At 44.2% G+C, this 21,221-nt stretch overlaps 1 protein-coding gene across 1 annotated transcript in view; it reads right to left on the reverse strand.

Annotated features, from left to right (window-relative positions):
- Nucleotides 1-21,035, reverse strand: part of MAPK12 (mitogen-activated protein kinase 12) — a 45,904-nt gene extending 24,869 nt beyond the window's left edge. Inside the window, exons 1-4 of the mRNA XM_083400014.1 lie at nt 20,736-21,035; nt 13,536-13,665; nt 8,249-8,307; nt 3,922-4,033 (exon numbers count right to left, since the gene is read on the reverse strand). Of these exons, the coding sequence (XP_083256140.1) occupies nt 3,922-4,033; nt 8,249-8,307; nt 13,536-13,665; nt 20,736-20,851 (417 nt within the window). The 5' untranslated portion in view covers nt 20,852-21,035. The remainder of the gene's footprint in view (nt 1-3,921; nt 4,034-8,248; nt 8,308-13,535; nt 13,666-20,735) is intronic.
- Between the last annotated feature and the right edge of the window lie 186 nt (nt 21,036-21,221).

The following is a 21,221-nucleotide window of genomic DNA, read 5'->3' on the forward strand; positions in this document are numbered from 1 at the left end:
AGGAGCTCACCCTGTCACGGGGATTTGAACTGCCAACTTTGTGATTGGCAAGCCCAAGAGGCTCAGTGGCTTAGACCACAGCGCCACCTGCAAATGGGAAGGAGGCAATAGGGAACTTTCCTTCCATGCGCTTCCTTATCATAGGCTACAAGCCAATATGCATGAGATAAAAGTGCAGAGGAAACAATTCGACAGAGAGAGGCTATATTGCTTTGCTATTCTTACCAAAAACACAGGACCCACATTTGGGACTCATTCACACAGAGAAGCAGCGATGTAAATTGCCGCTTTAAATGCTCTTGTTTTGTGCATGGTGGTTTGGACTGTTTCCAGGAGGGGTATGCAAACTAGGCCTGAGATAAGAAGCAACTGCACGCAATCAAAAGCAGCATGCGAGTTGATAAGCCTCCCGCAAAATCATGTCAAAACCGAAATGCACACACAGCATTTTGAGCTAAACAATAGCTCAAAGGTGAATCAAGGACAGTGTTAAGTGGGCTTTGTGTGATTGCTGCTCAGGCACAGAAATGTCCCTCAAGGTAGATAATCTCCTTACTGATTTCCCCCCAAGATAACTATGTTTGTTTAGGTTGAACACAAAACCAGACAACAGTTTGGACATTTAATGATGTGTGTGGAAAGCAAGGAACCAATGGCTACATTATAAGCTCACTGTGCCTCCATGTGAAGTGGATTTAATAAGTCACTGACATGTAAGTCTATACAGAAAACATCTGGATCAGCAAGAGTGGAATTGGAAGTAGTGTTTGTACAGGTCACGTTCACTGCTCTGATGTGGTGCAAATATTCCCAATAAAACTAAACGCAGTACAAAAGTGTTTAAAGCTAGATGTTAAGAGTTAACGTCTCTTAGTTGGGAATTGCGTCCTGAGGACTTTTGTCTATTCTGTTAGTCACGAAAAGTAGAGGACCTTTCTTTTCCTTTTCATTTGCAAGGTTGTTTGACATGTTTTGCACAACTGCACAATTATGTGCTTCTTCTACTCAATTTAGCACATTCTGCATAGATCCAAGATACATTTAGAATTCAAATGGAGATAGCAACTAGACTTGTACTCGTAATCTACACCAAACAAGGAAACAAATATTTTGGTAAGAGACAGGCCACTATAGGGTTTTCATCAGAGGATGAATAACTTGCCCTATGAACAATGAAGGCAATCATTTCTATTGCAGGTAACTGAAGACGTGTGCATGCACATGAAAGGTCATACCAATAACAAACTTAGTTGGTCTCTAAGGTGCTACTGGAAGGAATTTTTTTCGAGTACGGCAGACCAACACGGCTACCTACCTGTAACTATTTCTATTGCAGGGTATAGAAGAATTGTGGCAACCAGACAAACTATTTATTTCCCCCTTCCTTATAGTGATTCCTTCGTCTCTGATGCCTCACTGAAACTGAAATGCTTAAAAAATATATATTATAGGCTGCCTGAATAACTTTATCTTCTTGCTATGTGCTGCTTTTCTGCCTTCATTTCTTGCTGAGATGATGGGCCAGTTCAGACAAACGTGAGAGACTCTGTGAGCCAGGGAAGCTCTCTGTCCAGTTGGGAACATGTGTTCCTGGCCCTGGGCAACTGGGATGGGCAGCAAGATGGTTTACCACCCATCTTGCTGCCCAGCAGTCTTCCTGCCTGAGCTGACACAGCCGGTCTCAGAGGCAGTATTGAGGACTCCCCGACTGCTGGTTTTGGGAGGGCTTCAACAGTCACGCTGAGGTCTGAAAGCGAGATGAGCGCCACAACCCCATAGTCTCCTTTGACTGGACTTAACCATCGAGGGGCCCTTTACCCTTTTAAATTAAATACAGGACTGCAGCCTAAATCTGGACTCAGAAGTACTAAGTTGGATTCAAGGTATTGAATATGCCAACAGTCCAACAAAACTAAGGGGTATATCTGTTCACAAGACACACTTTATTCTTAATCCCTCACTCTTGTCATTTCCTGCTAGCATTTCTCTTTGTTGTCTTTTTTACATGGTTTTTTTTTTTTTTTAAAAAAGGAATCCATTTGCCATTAATATTAACATCCCATTTCCTCTCTTTTGGCATGTCCTTTTCACTCAATTGTTCAAACTTTGTAGGCCAGCTCTCATGCTCTCAGGATGGATACAAATACAGCAGTAAGAACCCTGGGTTTTAGCCAATAAATCTAGGTCAAGATGCAGTCTGCAATCACATTTCACTTATGACGAGACCTTTTTTTTCTGAAGCATGAAATGGTAATAAGATCAGACAGCATGCATTTTAAAGTGGGCCCTGCCCTTTCACAATGGAATCAAAAGTCAGTAATAATATAATGTTTCTGTCAAGCGGGGAGGAGCAAGCCAAGTGATCCAATAGTGCCCATGACCAACCTCTAAAAGAAACAGTTGAGGAAGAATAAAGACTAAATTCAGAGACGTGGGTGGTGCTGTGGGTTAAACCACAGAGCCTAGGACTTGCCGATCAGAAGGTTGGTGGTTCGAATCCCCGCGATGGGGTGAGCTCCCGTTGCTCGGTCGCTGCTCCTGCCAACCTAGCAGTTCGAAAGCACGAAGTGCAAGTAGATAAATAGGTACCACTCCGGTGGGAAGGTAAACGGCGTTGCCGTGCGCTGCTCTGGTTTGCCAGAAACGGCTTAGTCATGCTGGCCACATGACCCAGAAGCTGTACGCTGGCTCCCTCAGGCAATAAAGCGAGATGAGCGTCGCAAACCCCAGAGTCATCCACGACTGGACCTAATGGTCAGGGGTCCCTTTACCTTTAAGGACTAAATTCATTCCTGTCCTATGTCTTCCAAACAGCTGGTGGGTGAACATGGAATTTATTTTATGGGGCTACACTCATACAGCTCTAGGTACCCATCTGTTAGGGGTCCATATTCAGAAGCCTGTCTCCACAGCCGAGCTGCAGTAACTGTAATTCTAAGGAAAGAAGTACAGTTTAAATTTGATGCTCCAAACCTGCATGTCAAATCAGTAGGTTGGCATGAGAGACAGGGTCCCTTCTGTGGTGCCCCTCCAGATTGTGGAACTCTTTCCCTATTGGGCTGTGAAAGGCCCAACATTATAAGCCTTTAAAAAAAATGCATTTGTTTCAGGTTGCCTTAAGATCTTATAGCGATGCTGGCTTAAGTTACTGAGCCATTTAAAAAATGTTTTTAGTGCTATGTCTTAATTACTGGAGTGTAAGCTGCTGTTTTAGTCATGTTGCTGTTTTAAAATGGCCTGCTTTTAAGAGCATTTCATGCCTTACTACCGTTCTGTCAGCTGGGAAGACTACGCTCTAAAAGAGGACCTATAAATATGTCTAGAAATAAATATGAGGGAAACTTGCTCACCAATTCAAATGTAACGCTATCCCATGAACATTAGGCAGATTCCCGCTCAACTAGGGCTTGCAGACCACTTCAAACCTTGAATTTCCCCCCAATTTGCAATCCTGGCTAGTTAGTACCAGTTCAGATGTGACACTATACCAGCCTCTCCTCGCCTCCTGACCAGAGTCCCATCAGCTAGTCAACATAGCCGATGCTCACAGCTGATGGTAGCTATTAGTCTAGTGCAGGCATCTCCAAACTCAGCCCTCCAGCTGTTTTGGGACTACAATTCCCATCATCCCTGACCACTGGTCCTGTTAGCTAGGGATGATGGGAGTTGTAGTCCCAAAACAGTTGGAGGGCTGAGTTTCGGGATGCCTGGTCTAGTGATTTCTGAAGGGAAATAGATTGGGAAGAATGCGCTACACCATAGCTAAAGAGAAAGGCATTGGAAATTTGTGTGTGAAGGAGCTTGCAGCACAATCCCAATTTCCTAACCACAAGATCTTAGGAAAAGTCTAGTGAATAAAACAAACAAAAACGGAGAGGGAGAGAGAGAGAGAGAGGGATGGGGGGGGGCGAGAGATCTTACCTTTAGGCCCTTTAACATTTGATAGACCAGGAACTGAATTCTGTCTTCAGTTAGTTTCTCATGCTTCATTATTTTACTCAAGTCTGTTCCCATAAACGGCATGACAAGGTAGCTAAAAAAAAAGAAATCATTTTACTTGACAAAACAACACACCAATTCAAATAAAAACATTAATATTACAAAACAATCATTTCTGAGAATTACTGTAGGCACTATTTTGCAAGCTTGTGTTTAAGGCAAGATTTATTTACCAAACACCGCAATCAGTTTATGCTTTCAAAAAACGACTGTAAACATGCCACTTGCAGTCAAGCAAGAAATACTGACTGGTAGTTAATGCCATTAGTTGCCAGACACAATTTTATATTAGACATTAAATGATAAAATTGGATTGGTTCAATACAATTATAAGGGCTTCCATAATGCTTTGGATCAAAATCTCTCTTAGCTTTAGATCTCACACTGACTTGCGACCCACTACTATAGCTGTTTACTAAATTTCACTGAATTTAATGGCACTTACTCAATAATAAACATGTATAAAATGATGCGATGGCAGTGCCTTAGGCCGTGATGGAAATTCCACCCTATACTCTTCAATTATTCAAGTTTCAAAGTGGGAGCAATGCAATTCATACGAAGTGACTAAATAGGCAGAATGGGAGGTGGAGAAGCCGGAACATTTCGTCTATATTTAGTGCAAAGGAAGCAAACAGAGCTCCCTCATCAATAACTCGGATATGCAAGGAACCAAGGGTAATAATCTTCAGAGTGTGTGGGTAATCTTGAATAATGAAAACATAGATGTGTGCTCACCCCGCGATTTTATTATAGCTAATTTGCTGAAAGCTCATGAATATTTCAAAGCCAATTGGAGATAGCTCGCTAATTGCTCCTAGAACATACAGGTAGTTAATGAGAGTAGCTTGCTGGAGTTGCATTCTGTGTGCAGGCTTTTAAATAAAAGCTTGCGGTTTGCACTGCTGTGTACACATTAAGAAGAAAATGGGAGAAACCTGTAGACCAGCTCATCTATGTATACCAAAAGACGAACCAGGTGTAGCCCCCACGCCACCCTGTTCTCTCTATCTGCATTATACGTAGGGCTGCCTCTGAAAATGGTTCGGAAACTTCAGCTGGCAAAGAATTCAGCGGCCAGGTTGCTCACCAGAGCAAAACGGTTTGAGCATATTATACGGATCCTGGTCCGACTGCGCTGGCTACCAATTAGTTTCCGGGCCCAATTCAAAGTGCTGGTTTTGACCTATATAATGGTACCTCGGGTTACATACACTTCAGGTTACAGACTCCGCTAACCCAGAAATAATACCTCAGATTAAAAACTTTGCTTCAGGATGAGAACAGAAATCACGCGGTGGCGGCGCGGCAGCAGCGGGAGGCCCCATTACCTAAAGTCCTCGTACCTACGGGACCACCTCTCCCGGTGTGCCCCACGGAGGACCTTAAGGTCCATAAATAGCAACACCCTAGAGGTCCCGGACCCTAAGGAAGTTAGATTAGCCTCAACCAGAGTCAGGGCCTTTTCAACTCTGGCTCCGGCCTGGTGGAACGCTCTGTCTCATGAGACCAGGGCCCTGCGGGATCTGAATTCTTTCCGCAGGGCCTGCAAGACAAGAGTTGTTCCACCTGGCCTTTGGCTTAGAATCAGTTTAATTCCCTCCCCCTCTTTCTTTTTCCTTTCTCCTCCTGTGAAGAGCCTGCATCCTAATGTTTTAATGTTGTATTTTAATCTTGTTTTTTAAATTGTATTTTAATCAACTTGTTTTTATTATTGGTTGTTAGCTGCTCTGAGCCCGGTCTTGGCTGGGGAGGGCGGGGTATAAATAAAATTATTTATTATTAAAGTGGAGCTTCAGGTTAAGAACAGTTTCAGGTTAAGAACGGACCTCTGGAACAAATTAAGTACGTAACCAGAGGTACCACTGTAAAGCCTTAAATGGCTCAGTATCGCAAGACCTCAAGGACCATCTCTTTCCATATGAACCTACCTGGACCCTGAGATGACCTTCTACGGCCCTCCTACGTGTGCCTCCTCCTCAAGAGGTCTGGAGGGTGGCAACATGAGAACGGGGCCTTCTCTGCAGTGGCTCCCCGTCTGTGGAATGCTCTCCCCAGGGATGTTCGCCTGGTGCCTTCATTGTACACCTTTAGGTGCCAGGCAAAAATGTTCCTTTTTAACCAGGTCTTTGTTTGATTTGTTTGACATCCTATACCCCTTTAAAATGTTTTTTTTTGGGGGGGGCTACAGGGTTGGTGTTTTTATTTTTATTATGACTTTTGTGGTTTTATATCTTGATTTTAGTGGGATGCGGGTGGCGCTGTGGGTTAAACCACAGAGCCTAGGACTTGCCGATCAGAAGGTCAGCAGTTCGAATCCCCGCGATGGGGTGAGCTCCTGTTGCTTGGTCCCTGCTCCTGCCAACCTAGCCGTTCGAAAGCACGTCAAAGTGCAAGTAGATAAATAGGTACTGCTCCGTTGGGAAGGTAAATGGTATTTCTGTGCGCTGCTCTGGTTTGCCAGAAGCAGCTTAGTCATGCTGGCCACATGACCCGGAAGCTGTAAGCCGGCTCCCTCGGCCAATAAAGGGAGATGAGCACCGCAACCCCAGAGTCGGTCACGACTGGACTTAATGATCAGGGGTCCCTTTACCTTTACCTTATCTTGATTTTATTCTGTGAACCGCCCTGAGACTTCTGGGTATAGGGCGGTATGTAAATTCAATCAATCAAATTTGGCTCTTAGGACTCTTCCCCAGGCAACACCCTTCATTCGCCCAGTTTTCTGCCCGGCTGCAATATATCTTGAAGTGCAATAAGGCATTTTGCTTGCGGGGATGTTAGGATGCATATGCCTGCTGCACAAAGGTACGAGTTGTATCTCTTGCTCTGGCTTCTTTTGGCCTCTGCCCCTCCATTGGCATGTAACCCCTCTGAAAGGTCATCTGTGATGTAAAGGTTCGATGCTAATTTGCAGTTGGGAGAAAACCAAAAGCAAAGCCTGAGTCTGGAGGGAACTGTTATCAAAACAGTGAGATAAGCAGTGCTTTTTTCTTTAAAAAAATGTTTAGGGGTACTCTCATTTTGACTCAAGAAAATCACCCTTTTATAGTTCAAATTGGGAAAAATAACTATAGTAAATGGACAAAAGTACAAAGATTCACAAAATGTTTAGGGGTATGCCTATCCCTGCATCCCCCCAGAAAAAATGCAATGGAGATAAGAAAGTAAATTGTATAGTTAAGGAGCACAGGGAGGAAATATATACTAAGCTACGATGGTCAGCAATAATTTGCTATGTCACTCCCCTTTTTTATTTCAGGGTATCTTTATTTGTAGGGATGCGGGTGGCGCTGTGGGTTAAACCACAGAGCCTAGGACTTGCCGATCAGAAGGTCGGTGGTTCGAATCCCCATGACGGGGTGAGCTCCCGTTGCTCGGTCCCTGCTCCTGCCAACCTAGCAGTTCAAAGCACGTCAAAGTGCATGTAGATAAATAGGAACCGCTCCGGCGGGAAGGTAAACGGCGTTTCCGTGCACTGCTCTGGTTCACCAGAAGCGGCTTAGTCATGCTGACCACATGACCCGGAAGCTGTACACCGGGTCCCTCGGCCAGTAAAGTGATATGAGCACCGCAACCCCAGAGTCGTCTGCGACTGGACCTAATGGTCAGAGGTCCCTTTACCTCTATCTCTATTTGAAAGGTCATTTTCTCTAATACAGTCGTACCTGCACTTACATAACCCTCTGGTTACGTAAACTTCGGGATACGTAAGCAACAAACCCAGAAGTATTTTACTGGGTTTTGGTGCGCGCGCATGCGTAGAAGTAGTCCTCCGGTTGCGAAAACCTCGGGATCCGGCCGGAACTCCGGAATGGATCCCGTCTGCAACCGGAGGCACCGCTGTAATGCAGTGGACCTGAAATTCCTCTACCAGCTGGAATAGCAGACAGAAGTAACATACTTCCACTTATTCAAAGTAAGCTTTACTCTTGACTCGTGAGAAACACCAATATACTTTTTAATGTAAAAATTAGGTCAGCTAACACACCTTACGAGTCCTTAACATGACAAATGTTAGTACAAACTTGCGTGGAAAGGTAGTTGCCATGGTGCTCCTGCTAATGCATAAATCAGGCCTAGCTGTTTTTACAGTAATTCTACAGATACACTTTAATGCAAATTAAATATGAATGTAGCTTTTATATCACAGTGACTGCCAAAGGGCCACAAAGCAACCAGTCCTCTTGGAACCTAAATACAAATATTTATACATCATTCAAACTTTTCAAGAGAATTGTAAACTTACAAGTCATTAAATTTATCCAGTGACACATCTGGTGTGAAGACATCTAGTAGTCCAATTACCTATGAAAGGGGGAGGGAAGTCATTAAAAACCCTGGAATTTAACAGCCACAAAAAGGGATGGATGAGAAGGTACAACAACAACAACAATATAACCTATGCAAGTTATTATTCGCAAGAGAAACGCTGAAATAAATGGTGGCACAGTGGTACCTTGGTTCTCAAACACCTTGGTACTCAAACAACTTGGAACCCAAACACTGCAAACCCAGAATTACGTTTTCCAGTTTGCGAGCTCTTTTCGGAAGCCGAACGTGCTCCGTTTTGAGTGTTACACTTCCAATTTGAGAGCCACACTTTCGTTTTGAGTGTTATGCTTCCGATTTGAGTGTGACACTTCCAATTTGAGTGCGACACTTCCAATTTGAGTGTTACACTGAGGTCTGTCTGTTTTTGCTATTTATTTTGTGTTCTTGTTTTTGCAGCTCTTTTTTGTGTGTGGCTATGTGGAACCCAGTTCAGCGACTGACTGATTGATTGTGTGACTGCAGTACATTTTTTTTTTTTTTTTTGGCTTTCATTTTATGGATCAGTGGTCTCGTTAGATAGTAAAAATCATGTTAAATTGCAGTTTTAGGGGTTGTTTTTAAAAGTCTGGAACGGATTAATCCACTTTACATTGCTTTCTATGGGAAAGTGCACCTTGGTTTTGGAACGCTTTGGTTTTGGAACGGACTTCCAGAACGGATTAAGTTTGAGAACCAAGGTACCACTGCATACCAGTAATTCTATATGTAACAGATATAGAGGGCTGGATCCCAACAACCCAGAACAAGTTGTGATTGCAGAATGGAGGTTTCTACCTCCTTACCGTAGTTCCCCAACAACCTGTGGTTTGGGGGCTCTCAAGACTAGTGTGGTAGAAGCATAGGATGTGTTTGGTTTAGTATTATGTGAGCAAGTCTCATTCTTTTCAGTTGCTGCTTCCCTTCTCCTCTCTGATGTAGTTATGAGACTGATAGGAGACTTTCAATTTGTTCCAACGCAGATAAGCCGCAGTTATTGTTAACTATAGTTTACTGAAACAAATAAACTTCAAATTGTGATTTATGAAGCTGGCTTGTTTCAAGAAACTGTAATTAAGATGAACCACAATTCAGGGTTTGAGTATAACACTAAAATTGTGGTTAATTGAAAACTAAAGCAAAAACCGCCAGTCTCCCCCTTGCAGAATCACTGCTGGAGGAGATGGGAACGAACAACTGCAAGGCTCATTCATGTAGTACTAAATGGTTTGGCACTTTAGCCAAACCAGGACACTATAACCCACGATCTCTGATTATTTTGATCCATTACATAGCTGGTGAAGGTGGGAAAAGAAAGAAGACCGCACTTCACTGAAGAGGCAAAGTAAAAACACCCGCTTTTCCTAAAATGAAACTGCTGCATTTGAGAGCTATATATATATGTTGTTTACTATTGCTTGACAAGCTTATCTGAAAACCAACGCACTATATTTTTATACAGCAAATGTATTTTGAAGCAAGATGTGCTATGTCAACTGCACTCTCAGATTCTGAATGAACTGAAACATAATGAGGGCATCTCTCTGGTGTTTTACAGATCTCATCTTTTGATGTTATGCATCAAAAACCACAGATCAGTGAAGCCAAGTTGCCTTGGCAGACATGGAATATCATCAATAGTTTTTGCCTTACCAAAACCACTCCAACATTTTAAATTTCACAACATGTTGCATTTCTACAGTGCTGCTTACAAAAACATTTAGAGACGGGCATACACAAAATGTTATCTGTATTGCCTTCAATTGTATGGCACAGTATGCATCACTACAACCACTTATTTCAAATTATCTTGACCTCAGCAATCCAATTATAGTCACTCCCAAATAGCTCTTTCATTGGCTGCAATTTTCATTCCGTTAGTCAGCAGAATGATCATAAATTTTCTTGCCACGTCCCCATTTCCTGTTGACTCTGTCTACAGGAATCCTAGAAAACCTATTGCATGTTGATATCAAGAGCAAATAGGATTATAATGATGGGTCTCAGTATCCCCATTCATGTGGTTCAGCCTGCTCAATCACAGACACTGTTTGCTAGCAACAATCCCTAAGGGTCATTATTTTTGCTGTGGTTCTTTTCCCCCCTCAGCTAGTATCTCTTTTTTCCTAGATCTGCCCAGGTTGCTACTTTTCCAGTGCATAATCCTGACAAGATACAATTCATTTCTTTACAGGAAACAGTGTCTTGATTATTGATTATTAACATTTTTAACAGAGTTTGGGGTTTTTTTTTGTAACAATGTGGTATTCTCATTGTTGTTTTGAGCACAAACATTTCCATTATACATTTAAATAATCCTGGGAAATGTAGCTTCTAAAAGTTGTTAGGAGACCCTTATTTCCCTCACAGAGCTCCGATTTCCAAATTCATTTGACAATCAATTCCTCTTCCCAGGAAACTCCAATAATAATAATAATAATAATAATAATAATAATAATAATAATAATAATATTTTCTTGTGCCCTGCCCATCTGACTGGGTTGCCCCAGACACTCTGGGTGGCTTCCAACGAACATAAAAGCATAATAAAACTAACATTTTTTTAAAAAAAAACCTTCCCTATGTAGAGATGCCTTCAGATGTCTTCTAAAAACTGTATTTATCTCCTTGAAATCTGGTGGGAGGGTGCTCTACAGGGCGGGCGCCACTACCGAGAAGGCCTTCTGCCTGGTTCCCTGTAACTCAGGCATAGGCAAACTCGGTCCTCCAGATGTTTTGGGACTACAACTCCCATCATCCTTAGCTAACAGGACCAGTGGTCAGGGATGATGGGAATGGTAGTCCCAAAACATCTGGAGGGCCGAGTTTGCCCATGCCTACTGTAACCTCACTTGTCGCAGTGAGGGAACCGCCAGAAGGCCCTCGGAGCTGGACCTCAGTGTCTGGACTGAATGATGGGGTGGAGACGCTGCTTCAGGTATACTGGGCCGAGGCCGTTTAGGGAGAATTCCCTCAGGAGAATTGTAGCTCCGTGAGGGGAATAGGAGTCACCTAACAACTCTCAACACCCTTTACAATTTACACTTTCCAGGACAGTTTGGGGGGAAACCATGCATGTTTAAAGTGGCATGAAACTGCTTTAAATGCAGATGGGGTCATTCTCCCCGTTGTACAATGCTGTACTCCACAGAGTAATCTACTTGTTAATCAGTACCTGATGAGATCCCAAACCTAAACAACTTGAAGATACAGTATTTATCAGTAACATGATCAATCAAAAGCCCCGTTAAACATTATATGACAGAAAGTTAATTGAATAACTTTCAAATAAAAGTTGAAACAAAGTTGACCTAAGTATGTTTAAAGCCTAGATGGGAAGTCCTACTGAAATGTGGACATAATTTCCTAGTAAACGTCCAAAGCTCTTGACGGTAATACTTCTGACTTTTAATTATATCAACCCTTTTCCAATATTTAGGATAAGAAATCAGGTACCAATCCTATGCATGCTTAGCTTGGGATAAGTCCCTTTGCGTATCCCAAGCAAATCTGCCAAGAAATGAGCTGCAAAGGCACAGAATTTTAGTGATACAGAAGTATATTCAGTATACTTCTGGACTGAGACCACTGTTTTAACTGAGTTTGTATTTTAAATCCTAACAAAAATTGTGGCATTAATTTACTTTACTCCATTCTCTCTTTACATTAATTCTATGTTATCTTTAACATTTCATCTCTATCCCTTTCAAAACACAGTGTCTGTTCACATATGATATTTCCCCCACCTAAACGTAATCTCCAGATGGGGCAAAAAAACATGTGCGTAGACTAATATACTCATACATCTTCTGTCAGCATTTGCGCTGACCTCCTCCTCCTAATGTGCTCTTACGATACCACTTATCTCTCTTGAGATTTCAAGACTGTCGAAATATCAACTTAAATTTAACTCACAATCCTTCTGCTAAAGCTCTTACCTTCTTCTTTTGCTCTCGAAGGTGGACCACAAATTACATTTTTATCCTTATCTTGACGCTTCCACGCATGCTCTCACATTGATAAATATAAAGAGCACCATGGTCACAGGCTGCCAGTCCCATGCGTAAGATTTCAGCCTTTAGGAAGTTCAAGAAAGAAATGTTTCCCATCTCGCCCTCCACCTCCGGCATCCATCCTGCCCATATTTTTAGGTGGCCCCCACTCAACTTCCCAGAGAGGATCTTCAGGGAGTGCTTTGGGGTCCAGGGGTGAGGAGGAGATTGGACACATTACTATTGTGAACTTTTTGGATTGAACTTATCAGGGCTACATGGGAGTAAGCTTGACTGAACTCAATGGGCCTTCCTAGGTAAACTTGTTTAGGATCACACTTTCACAGACATCTGAAGGCTTAGAAGACATCTGAAGGCAGCCCTGTTTAGGGAAGCTTTTAATGGTTAATAGACTATTGTATATTAATATTTTGTTGGAAGCTGCCCAGAGTGGCTGGGGAAACCCAGCCAGATGGGCGGGGTATAAATAAATAAATTATCATTATCATCATCATCATCATCATCATCATCCTCATCATCCAAGCTACTGCATATAGAAAGCAATTTATTGTGTGAACTGCCCTTAATATTACTGTGATGATATATTCACATATATTACACTCACTTGTAACAGTTAAGTATATTTTGCATTATGATAATTGCACAACATGGAAGACTGTTGCAAACAGCTGCTAATAAGAGTTTAATTAAAGTTGCAAACAATAACAATAGTCAAGACTGAAACGAAACAGAGAACACATTCACTGATATAATGGCAGGATTATATGAAGAAACATTATGCATATGCGCTCATATGCATAAACTAAGAGGCATGAGGATGGCAGGGATAGGAACAGCAATTTCTGGACATATAATATTGGCATCTTGGCATTATTATTATTATTACTTGCATACTTGCAAATGTGTTTTAATCCTTTGTTTACCATGGATTTTAATTATCTTTTGAATGTTTTAACTTCAATGTTCTTTTTGTTTTTTTGAAAGCCACTCATAGGTTTTATTACAATCATGCGGCAGGCCGAGAAATAAAATTACAAACATACATCAGATTTCATATGACAGCCATTCGGGTTTTTCCTTATAGAAAAATCCAGGTGCGTATGAACACATTTGAAATAATTTGAATTTAAAGCCATGCAACTCTGTCACAGTGCGCAACAGCTAACTTCCTAAAATGTGGGAAGAGAGGTTTGTTAGTGCCTCTATACTCACATTTTCATGCTTCATGTGTTTCAGGAGGCGCAATTCCCGATAGGCTCGCTTGGCAAAAAGTTCCGATTGAAATGGACGGTACAACTTCTTAATAGCCACTTTTGTTCCATTTTTCCTGTCAATAGCTGAGCTTAAAGGAAACGAGAACAGAAATTCCATGAATCAGAAGCTAGGCGAAAGGGTATAGCTGCATCCTGGGAAAGAGACAAAGCGCGTTTATTGACGCAGATAAGGAATATGCCGTATAACAGCACCCAAGCAAGGGCGACAAAATTCAGTTTCTGTGTGTCCCCAATGCCTGCCATGCCGTGTGTGCATTTCAACAGGAGGGTGGGTATGTGAGAGTGGAAAAGGATGGATATGTGTGCATGTGGCTCCCTTCAAACTTGCTTTCAGAACTCAGCAAATTTAACTGAGAGCCAGTGTGGTGTAGTGGTTAAGAGTGGTAGTCTCGTAATCTGGGGAACTGGGTTCGCGTCTCCGCTCCTCCACATGCAGCTGCTGGGTGACCTTGGGCTAGTCATACTTCTTTGAAGTCTCTCAGCCCCACTCACCTCACAGAGTGTTTGTTGTGGGGGAGGAAGGGAAAGGAGAATGTTAGCCGCTTTGAGACTCCTTAAAGGGAGTGATAAAGTGGGATATCAAATCCAAATCCAAACTGTGGCATGGTAGTTAGCTTGGCATGGTAGTTAGCTTGTTCATAAGTTAAGAGCATGGGCAGGCAGTTTCAGAAATGTATTGTAATACTGAAAACTGCCTCATTCCTGGACATAATATTTTTTATATCTAGCCAAGTATCATGTCTGGCTCGTGGGGTTTGTTTTCTTTTGCCAAATAATATTTATTAGTTTTCCAAATTTTACACAAATCAATGCCAAGTTACATAAAATTTAATACAATTTCCCCCCAAAGTTGACTTCCTGTTCTTTGTCCTAGATGCATCCCTACGTTCCCCCGATGCTGCTTGATATTACATATTTATTTGTACAGTGGTACCTTGGGTTACATATGCTTCAGGTTACAGACTCCGCTAACCCAGAAATAGTACCTCGGGTTAAGAACTTTGCTTCAGGATGAGAACAGAAATCTCGCGGCAGCAGCAGGAGGCCCCATTAGATAAAGTGGTGCTTCAGGTTAAGAACAGTTTCAGGTTAAGAATAGACCTCCAGAACGAATTAAGTTCTTAACCCGAGGTACCACTGTAATTCATATTTCATTCCTTATATACAATTAACAATTAATATTATTATTTAATTATTACTTTTCCCTTTTTCATTATCCATCAGCTGCCAATTTATAAATTCCTGCTCGTATATTTACATAATAACAACCCATTCCCTTAAAGAACAGAGGTTATACATCCCCTTGTGGGCTTTCCATAGGTGGCGCTGTGGTCTGAACCACTGAGCCTCTTGGGCTTGCCTGATCAGAAGGTCGGCAGTTCGAATCCTCGCAACAGAGTGAGCTCCTGTTGCTCGGTCCCTGCTCCTGCCAACCTAGCAGTTTGAAAGCATGCCAGTGCAAATAGATAAATAGTCACCGCTGCTGCGGGAAGGTAAATGGAGTTTTTGCGTGCTCTGTTTCCATCATGGTGCTCTGTTGTGTCAGAAGCAGTCTAGTCATGCTGGCCACATGACCCGGACCCACATGTGGACAAATGCCGGCTCCCTCGGCCTGAAAGCAGGATGAGCTCCGCAAGCCCATACAGTGGTACCTCGGGTTACAGACACTTCAGTTACAGACTCCGCTAACCCAGAATTAGTACCTCGGGGTAAATAACTTTGCTTCAGGATGAGAACAGAAATCGTGCTCCGGCGGCGTGGCAGCAGCGGGAGGCCCCATTAGCTAAAGTGGTGCTTCAGGTTAAGAACAGTTTCAGGTTAAGAACGGACCTCCGGAACGAAGTTCTTAATCCGAGGTACCACTGTAGTTGCCTTTGACTGGACTCAACTGTCCAGGGGTCCTTTACCTTTACCTTAGGTAGTTGGGAGAGGAGAATTCTGAATAGACAGGACTTGTCTGTTCCAGTAGAACTCTTTCTGTGTTCTTATTACTACTCTCATGGGAACAGGCTCTCTGGATCTCCAACAGAAATATTCCCCAATACCTGCCACCTGAATCTTTTCAACTGGAAAACCTGGGACCTGCTGCACACAAAGGATGAATTCCATTGCTATGTGTTCTACCCAGAAAGGCACAGCAGTTTGATCTCCCTGCCCCCAGTCAAGGTTGGGGAACATGTGGCCATCCAGCTGTTGTTGGATTCCAACTCCCATCACCTCTAGCAAGCATAGCCAATGGTCAGGGATGATGGGAGTTGTAGTCTGCAGGTCCTTGGGTTCTTCACTCTTGCACCAGGCTAAATCGCAGTTGAATTACAGTTGTGAGGATAAGGCAGGAACAGCTTAAATCACTATGGCAGTTTTACTATGATGTTTCAGATGATAAAACACATGAGGCTAGATGTAAGTTTATATCCCTCTAAGAACCACATTTCCCACCTCAGGACTGCTGTGTTGCGGGGCCAGAAGATGAGAAAAACAGCTGTGGTGGTAGGCAGGAGACAACATTGTCACTGAAGGTCATCCCAGCTTGTAAATTAAGGTGCGACACAAAACAGACATAAAAATAGCGAACAACGTTAACACCCGGTATGTGAAAAATTGACCCAGGGGCACTCCTAGAAAATGTCAACATATGGAAAGTACTACCTCAGGTTACAGATGCTTCAGGTTACAGACTCCGCTAATCCAGAAATAGTACCTCGGGTTAAGCACTTTGCTTCAGGATGAGAACAGAAATCGTGCTCCAGGGGTGTGGCAGCAGCGGGAGGCCCCATTAGCTAAAGTGGTACCTCAGGTTAAGAACAGTTTCAGGTTAAGAACGGACCTCCAGAACGAATTAAGTTCTTAACCTGAGGTACCACAGTAGTACATATTCAAGACAGGTAAAGCTTAACTCAGGGGTCAGCAAACTTACCGCACCTCGGGCCTGTGTCTCCAGCGCTGATCACGCAGCGGGCTGGAGGCGGGGGAGCGCGTGCCCATATGCGTGCAAACACGTTATTTCTAGTGCACTTCCGGGTCGGAGGAGCACCGGAAATAGCTTGTGCAAATGTGCACGGGCCTCCTCCAACCCGGATGTGCACCGGAAATAACGCATGCACATGCGCACAAGGTATTTCCGGTGCTCCTCTGACCTGGAAGTGCGTTGCGGCAGCAGCGGGCGGTGGGGGTTGCCGCTGGCCGGATAAACGAGTTCCCTTGGGTCTTATCCGGCCTGCGGGCCTTAGTTTGGGGACCCCTGGCTTAAATGAACATTTTTTTAAAGGACTAATTCAGATGCCTGTTTTGAACACAGGAAGTTGTCTTTTACGGAGTCAGATCTTTGGTGCATTAAACCCAATATATAGTGGTTGGTGGCAGTCCTACCAACTGGTGCCAGGGACTAAACTTGGGAGCTTCTGACTTAGAGACAGAACCAATAACCAAAACGGTCCTGCAAATACATCAATGTAAAAATATTACACTGCAACAGAAAACCCCATTGTTATTTAGGACCCTGATGACGGATTTGTCTCTGGGAATGTTATATGCAATAATAATAATAATAACAACAACAACAATAATAATAATAATAATAATAACAACAACAACAACAAAAACAAATCATAGATCATCAAATTGAGGAATTGGAAGGGTCATCTAGTCCAACCCCCTGCAATGCCAGAATCTTTTTCCCAACTTGCGGCTTGAACCAAAGACCCTGAGAATATAAACGCCTCCTTCTCTACAGAGTGAGATAGCCCAGAATAATAATAATATGCATAAATAGATGCTTATAGTCTTATTGTTGTTAGCCGCTCTGAGCCCGGCTTCAGCTGGGGAGGGCGGGATATAAATATTATTATTATTATTATTATTATTATTATTATTATTATTATTATTATTATTATTATATTAATGCTTCCGTAATACTGACTCAACTGCTCACGAGTGTCCTTCAAAAGTGATCCTGCGAGTGCCAAGCACCGTCATCAAACAGACCTCGAAACACAACCAGAGGTACAGTGGTGCCCCGCAAGACGAAATTAATTCGTTCTGCGAGTTTTTTCGTTCTACGAGTTTTTTCGTCTTGCGAAGCACCAATGCGTACTGACGGTTTCCCATAGGAATGCATTGGCGGTTTAAAAAAAAAAAGCGCAAGACGTTTTGTCTTGCGAAGCAAGCCCATAGGGAAATCGGTCTTGCGAAGCACCTCAGAAAACGGAAAACTCTTTCGTCTTGCGAGTTTTTCGTCTTCCGAGGCATTCGTCTTGCGGGGCATCACTGTATTCTGTTCCTTACCATTAGTTTCTCTGTTCCTATTCCTTGCCCCACCCCCAAGTGCAGGCTTAGGCAAACTCGGCCCTCCAGATATTTTGGAACTACAATTCCCAACACCCCTGACCACTGGTCCTGTGAGCTAGGGATGGTGGGAGTTGTAGTCCCAAAACTTCTGGAGGGCCGAGTTTGCCTATGCCTGCCCAAGTGGATATATCTGGCAGACTGAAAATAGTCTTGGCTCCACTCGTTTCTCCCATTCTTCCTCCTCTCCACAAAATGGAAATGGCAAGAGCAGAGTGAAAAGGAAGAGTGTGAGCATTGGCAATACAGTGCCCAAGACCCAAAGGAGGTGCATCATTCACATGCAACTGCGTAATTCTCCTGGACCCCCATGCAGTTGCTATGGGGTTCGTGGGGATTGCCATATAAACCACATAAAGGAAGGGTTGCAGCTCAGAGGCGGAGCCCATGCAGAGAGTCCCAGGTTATAATAACCTGGGTTATAATAACCCTAATAATAACCCTAATAATAACCCTAATAATAATAATAATAACCCTAATAATAATAATAATAATAATAATAATAATAATAATTTATTTATACCCCGCCCATCTGGCTGGGCTTCCCCAGCCACTCTGGGTGGCTTTCAACAGGATATTAAAATACAATAGTCTATTAAACATTAAAAGCTTTCCTAAACAGGGCTGCCTTCAGATGTCTTCTTAAAGTCTGGTAGTTGTTTTTTTCTTTGACATCTGGTGGGAGGGCGTTCCACAGGACGGGGGCCACTACCGAGAAGGCCCTCTGCCTGGTTCCCTGTAACTTGGCTTCTCGCAGCGAGGGAACCACCAGAAGGCTGTCGGCACTGGACCTCAGACCAATGGGGGTGGAGAAAACGCTCCCATCTCCAAATCTGCAGACAGTACTGAGTTGGGTGGGCCTGACTCAGAAATATGGCACTTTCCTGTGCTCCTGACATTCTGGGGGTGGCTTAAATCTGCATTATTTAAGATATTTATGTTGTTTCTGGGAGAACTTTCTGACAGGAAGAGCTGTTCGGCAGTGGAAGCGTTTCCCTCAGGAGGTTGTGGACTCTCCTTACTTGGAGAATTTTTAAGCAGAGATTGGATGGCCATCTGCCATGGATGCTTCAGTTGAGATTCCTTCATTCCAACCCTACACTTCTATTCCACATTTTGGGGCAAGTCCGCACAAGGATTCTAACAACAGGAGAGAGGAAAAACGCCTGTCTTACATGTTAAATACCCTCTACCTCACCACAGATTACTTCACCGCTGTTTCTGTAGGGATGGCCAAGCCTGACAGCCGTTCTCAGCGGAATATGAGGAACAGAAGGAGCCGCAAAGACCAGACGCTTGAATAGCACTCAACAAAAGGGCGCTTATCTGTGTCAAACAGTTCTTCCCTGTGCGCATCGTTCTGTATCTGACAGCTGTCAGCCTCCTCTATTTTACTCTCAACACCTTCCTGTGTCAGAAACACAACTGATGCTAGAGGTGGTTTCTTTGCACTCGTAGGGAGATCAGCCCTCACACAGCCTGTTGCAGGCAAAAAAATACCAGCCTCCTTCCCTGTCCGCCTGAGGTTATTGGCATTTTAACACCAGCAGAGAATCGGCTGGTGAAGCCTAGAAAGGCAAATGGGGCAGAAAGTCCACAAATTCTGTCATGCAGTCTTTTAAACGAAAGAATCCTGTGAGGGTACCCATATCAATGTCTGGGAACCCATTTGCCAAGAGTAAAATTTTGCTTCCTATCGCCCCCCCCTTCAAACAGGAAGTTTCTAACACCACAGGAAGCAAGGCAATAAAAGTGAAAAAAAGAAGGCGGAGGAGAAGAAACATTTCTCCACACACATTTCCACATTGCATAGACGTGGGCTTCAAGATGTGCAGGGAACCAGGCAAGAGGGGCTTTTCGGTAGTTGCGCCCACAGCAGATGTCAATCAGGTAAACAGCTTGGTCGTTTTTCAAAAACATCTGAAGGCAGCCCTGTCCAGGGAGGTTTTTAGTGTGTGATGTTGTACTGTGCTTTTACTAGTCAGATGGGTGGCAAATAAAATTATTATTATCATTATTATTATTATTGGGGTTCCATCAATCACATGACACGGCACATGCACACCATTTGAATGGCAATGCCCTTGCACTTCCCCCCTCAAATATTTTAGGGGGAGAGGGCGGCAAAGGGACCTCGGCCCCCTAGGATTATGCTTTTATATGTGTTTATTATTATTATTATTATTATTATTATTATTATTGTTTTTATATGTTTGGAAGCTGCCCAGAGTGGCTGGGGCAGCCCAGTCAGATGGACAGGGTATTAAATAAGCATATTATGATTATGATTAAACAGGACGTCCCTATTTTCATTTGTGAAATATTGGAGGGTAGTAGATGTGCATTTTCCCCCCAAACAAGCTTATCTGACCACAGACCCCTGCACCTTCCCAGCCCTTAACCTCGGGCAGGGTGTCCTTCAGACGGGCGAGCAGAAGAAGTACGGAGCTCTGGGTTCGAATTCGGCGCCCGCTCGCCTCCGCCGAACCGGGTGCGCGGCGAATTGGCGAGGCGCAGCTGAGAGCGCAGACGGGAAGGCTGTGTGTGGAGCGCGCAAGCAGCACCAGCAGCGCGCAAGCAGCACCAGCCCCCTTTTTCCAGAGTCTGCGGGGATGCAGAAGTTGCGAGGCGCCCATTGTTCCCCCTCCGGCGACTCCGGGATCGCTGGGGAACTTGGATAGAGTCTCTCCCCACCCCCTCGCCCCGCTTTCCTCCGGGGCTGCTTCGCCTGCTCCTCGCCCTCGCCCTGCACCCCGGGGTCCTCCTTCCTCCCCTCGCCCCGCTCCAGACTCACCAGACGGCGCCGTAGGCTCCGGATCCCACCGCTTGCAGCTCCCGGTAGCGCTCCCTCACCTCCCACGCGGTCTTGGTGATCTCCTGCCGGTAGAAGCCTTTCTTGGGGGAGGACATGGCAGCTTCCCGCCTCCCCCGCGCCGCCAGCTCCCGGCGACAGAGAGCAGCAACCGCGGCGGGAGGCGGAACCGTGCGCGGAGAGGGCGCGCCTCGCCTTTGCGCGCGCCCGTCCGCCTTCTGTCTCTCTCTCTCTCTCTCCGCCTGGGCGTGCGTTTCTCTTTCTCTTTCCCAGCCTCTGTGGAGGAGGGCGGCTCTCGCTCCTTCTCTCCCCCTTTCTTTTCCACCATTCACCCCCTTTGGTGGGAGGGGACCGCGCTGCAGGCAGCGTGGATGGATGGATGAAGGTCTCGCAACATGCGCCCTCTTCCTCCAGGCCGTTTCCTTTCCCATTTTTTATTTTGGAGAGGTCGATTGACAACGCCGCTGG

Source organism: Podarcis tiliguerta (genome assembly GCF_965153285.1).
Source record: "Podarcis tiliguerta genome assembly, chromosome: 10".
Taxonomy (NCBI): domain Eukaryota; kingdom Metazoa; phylum Chordata; class Lepidosauria; order Squamata; family Lacertidae; genus Podarcis; species Podarcis tiliguerta.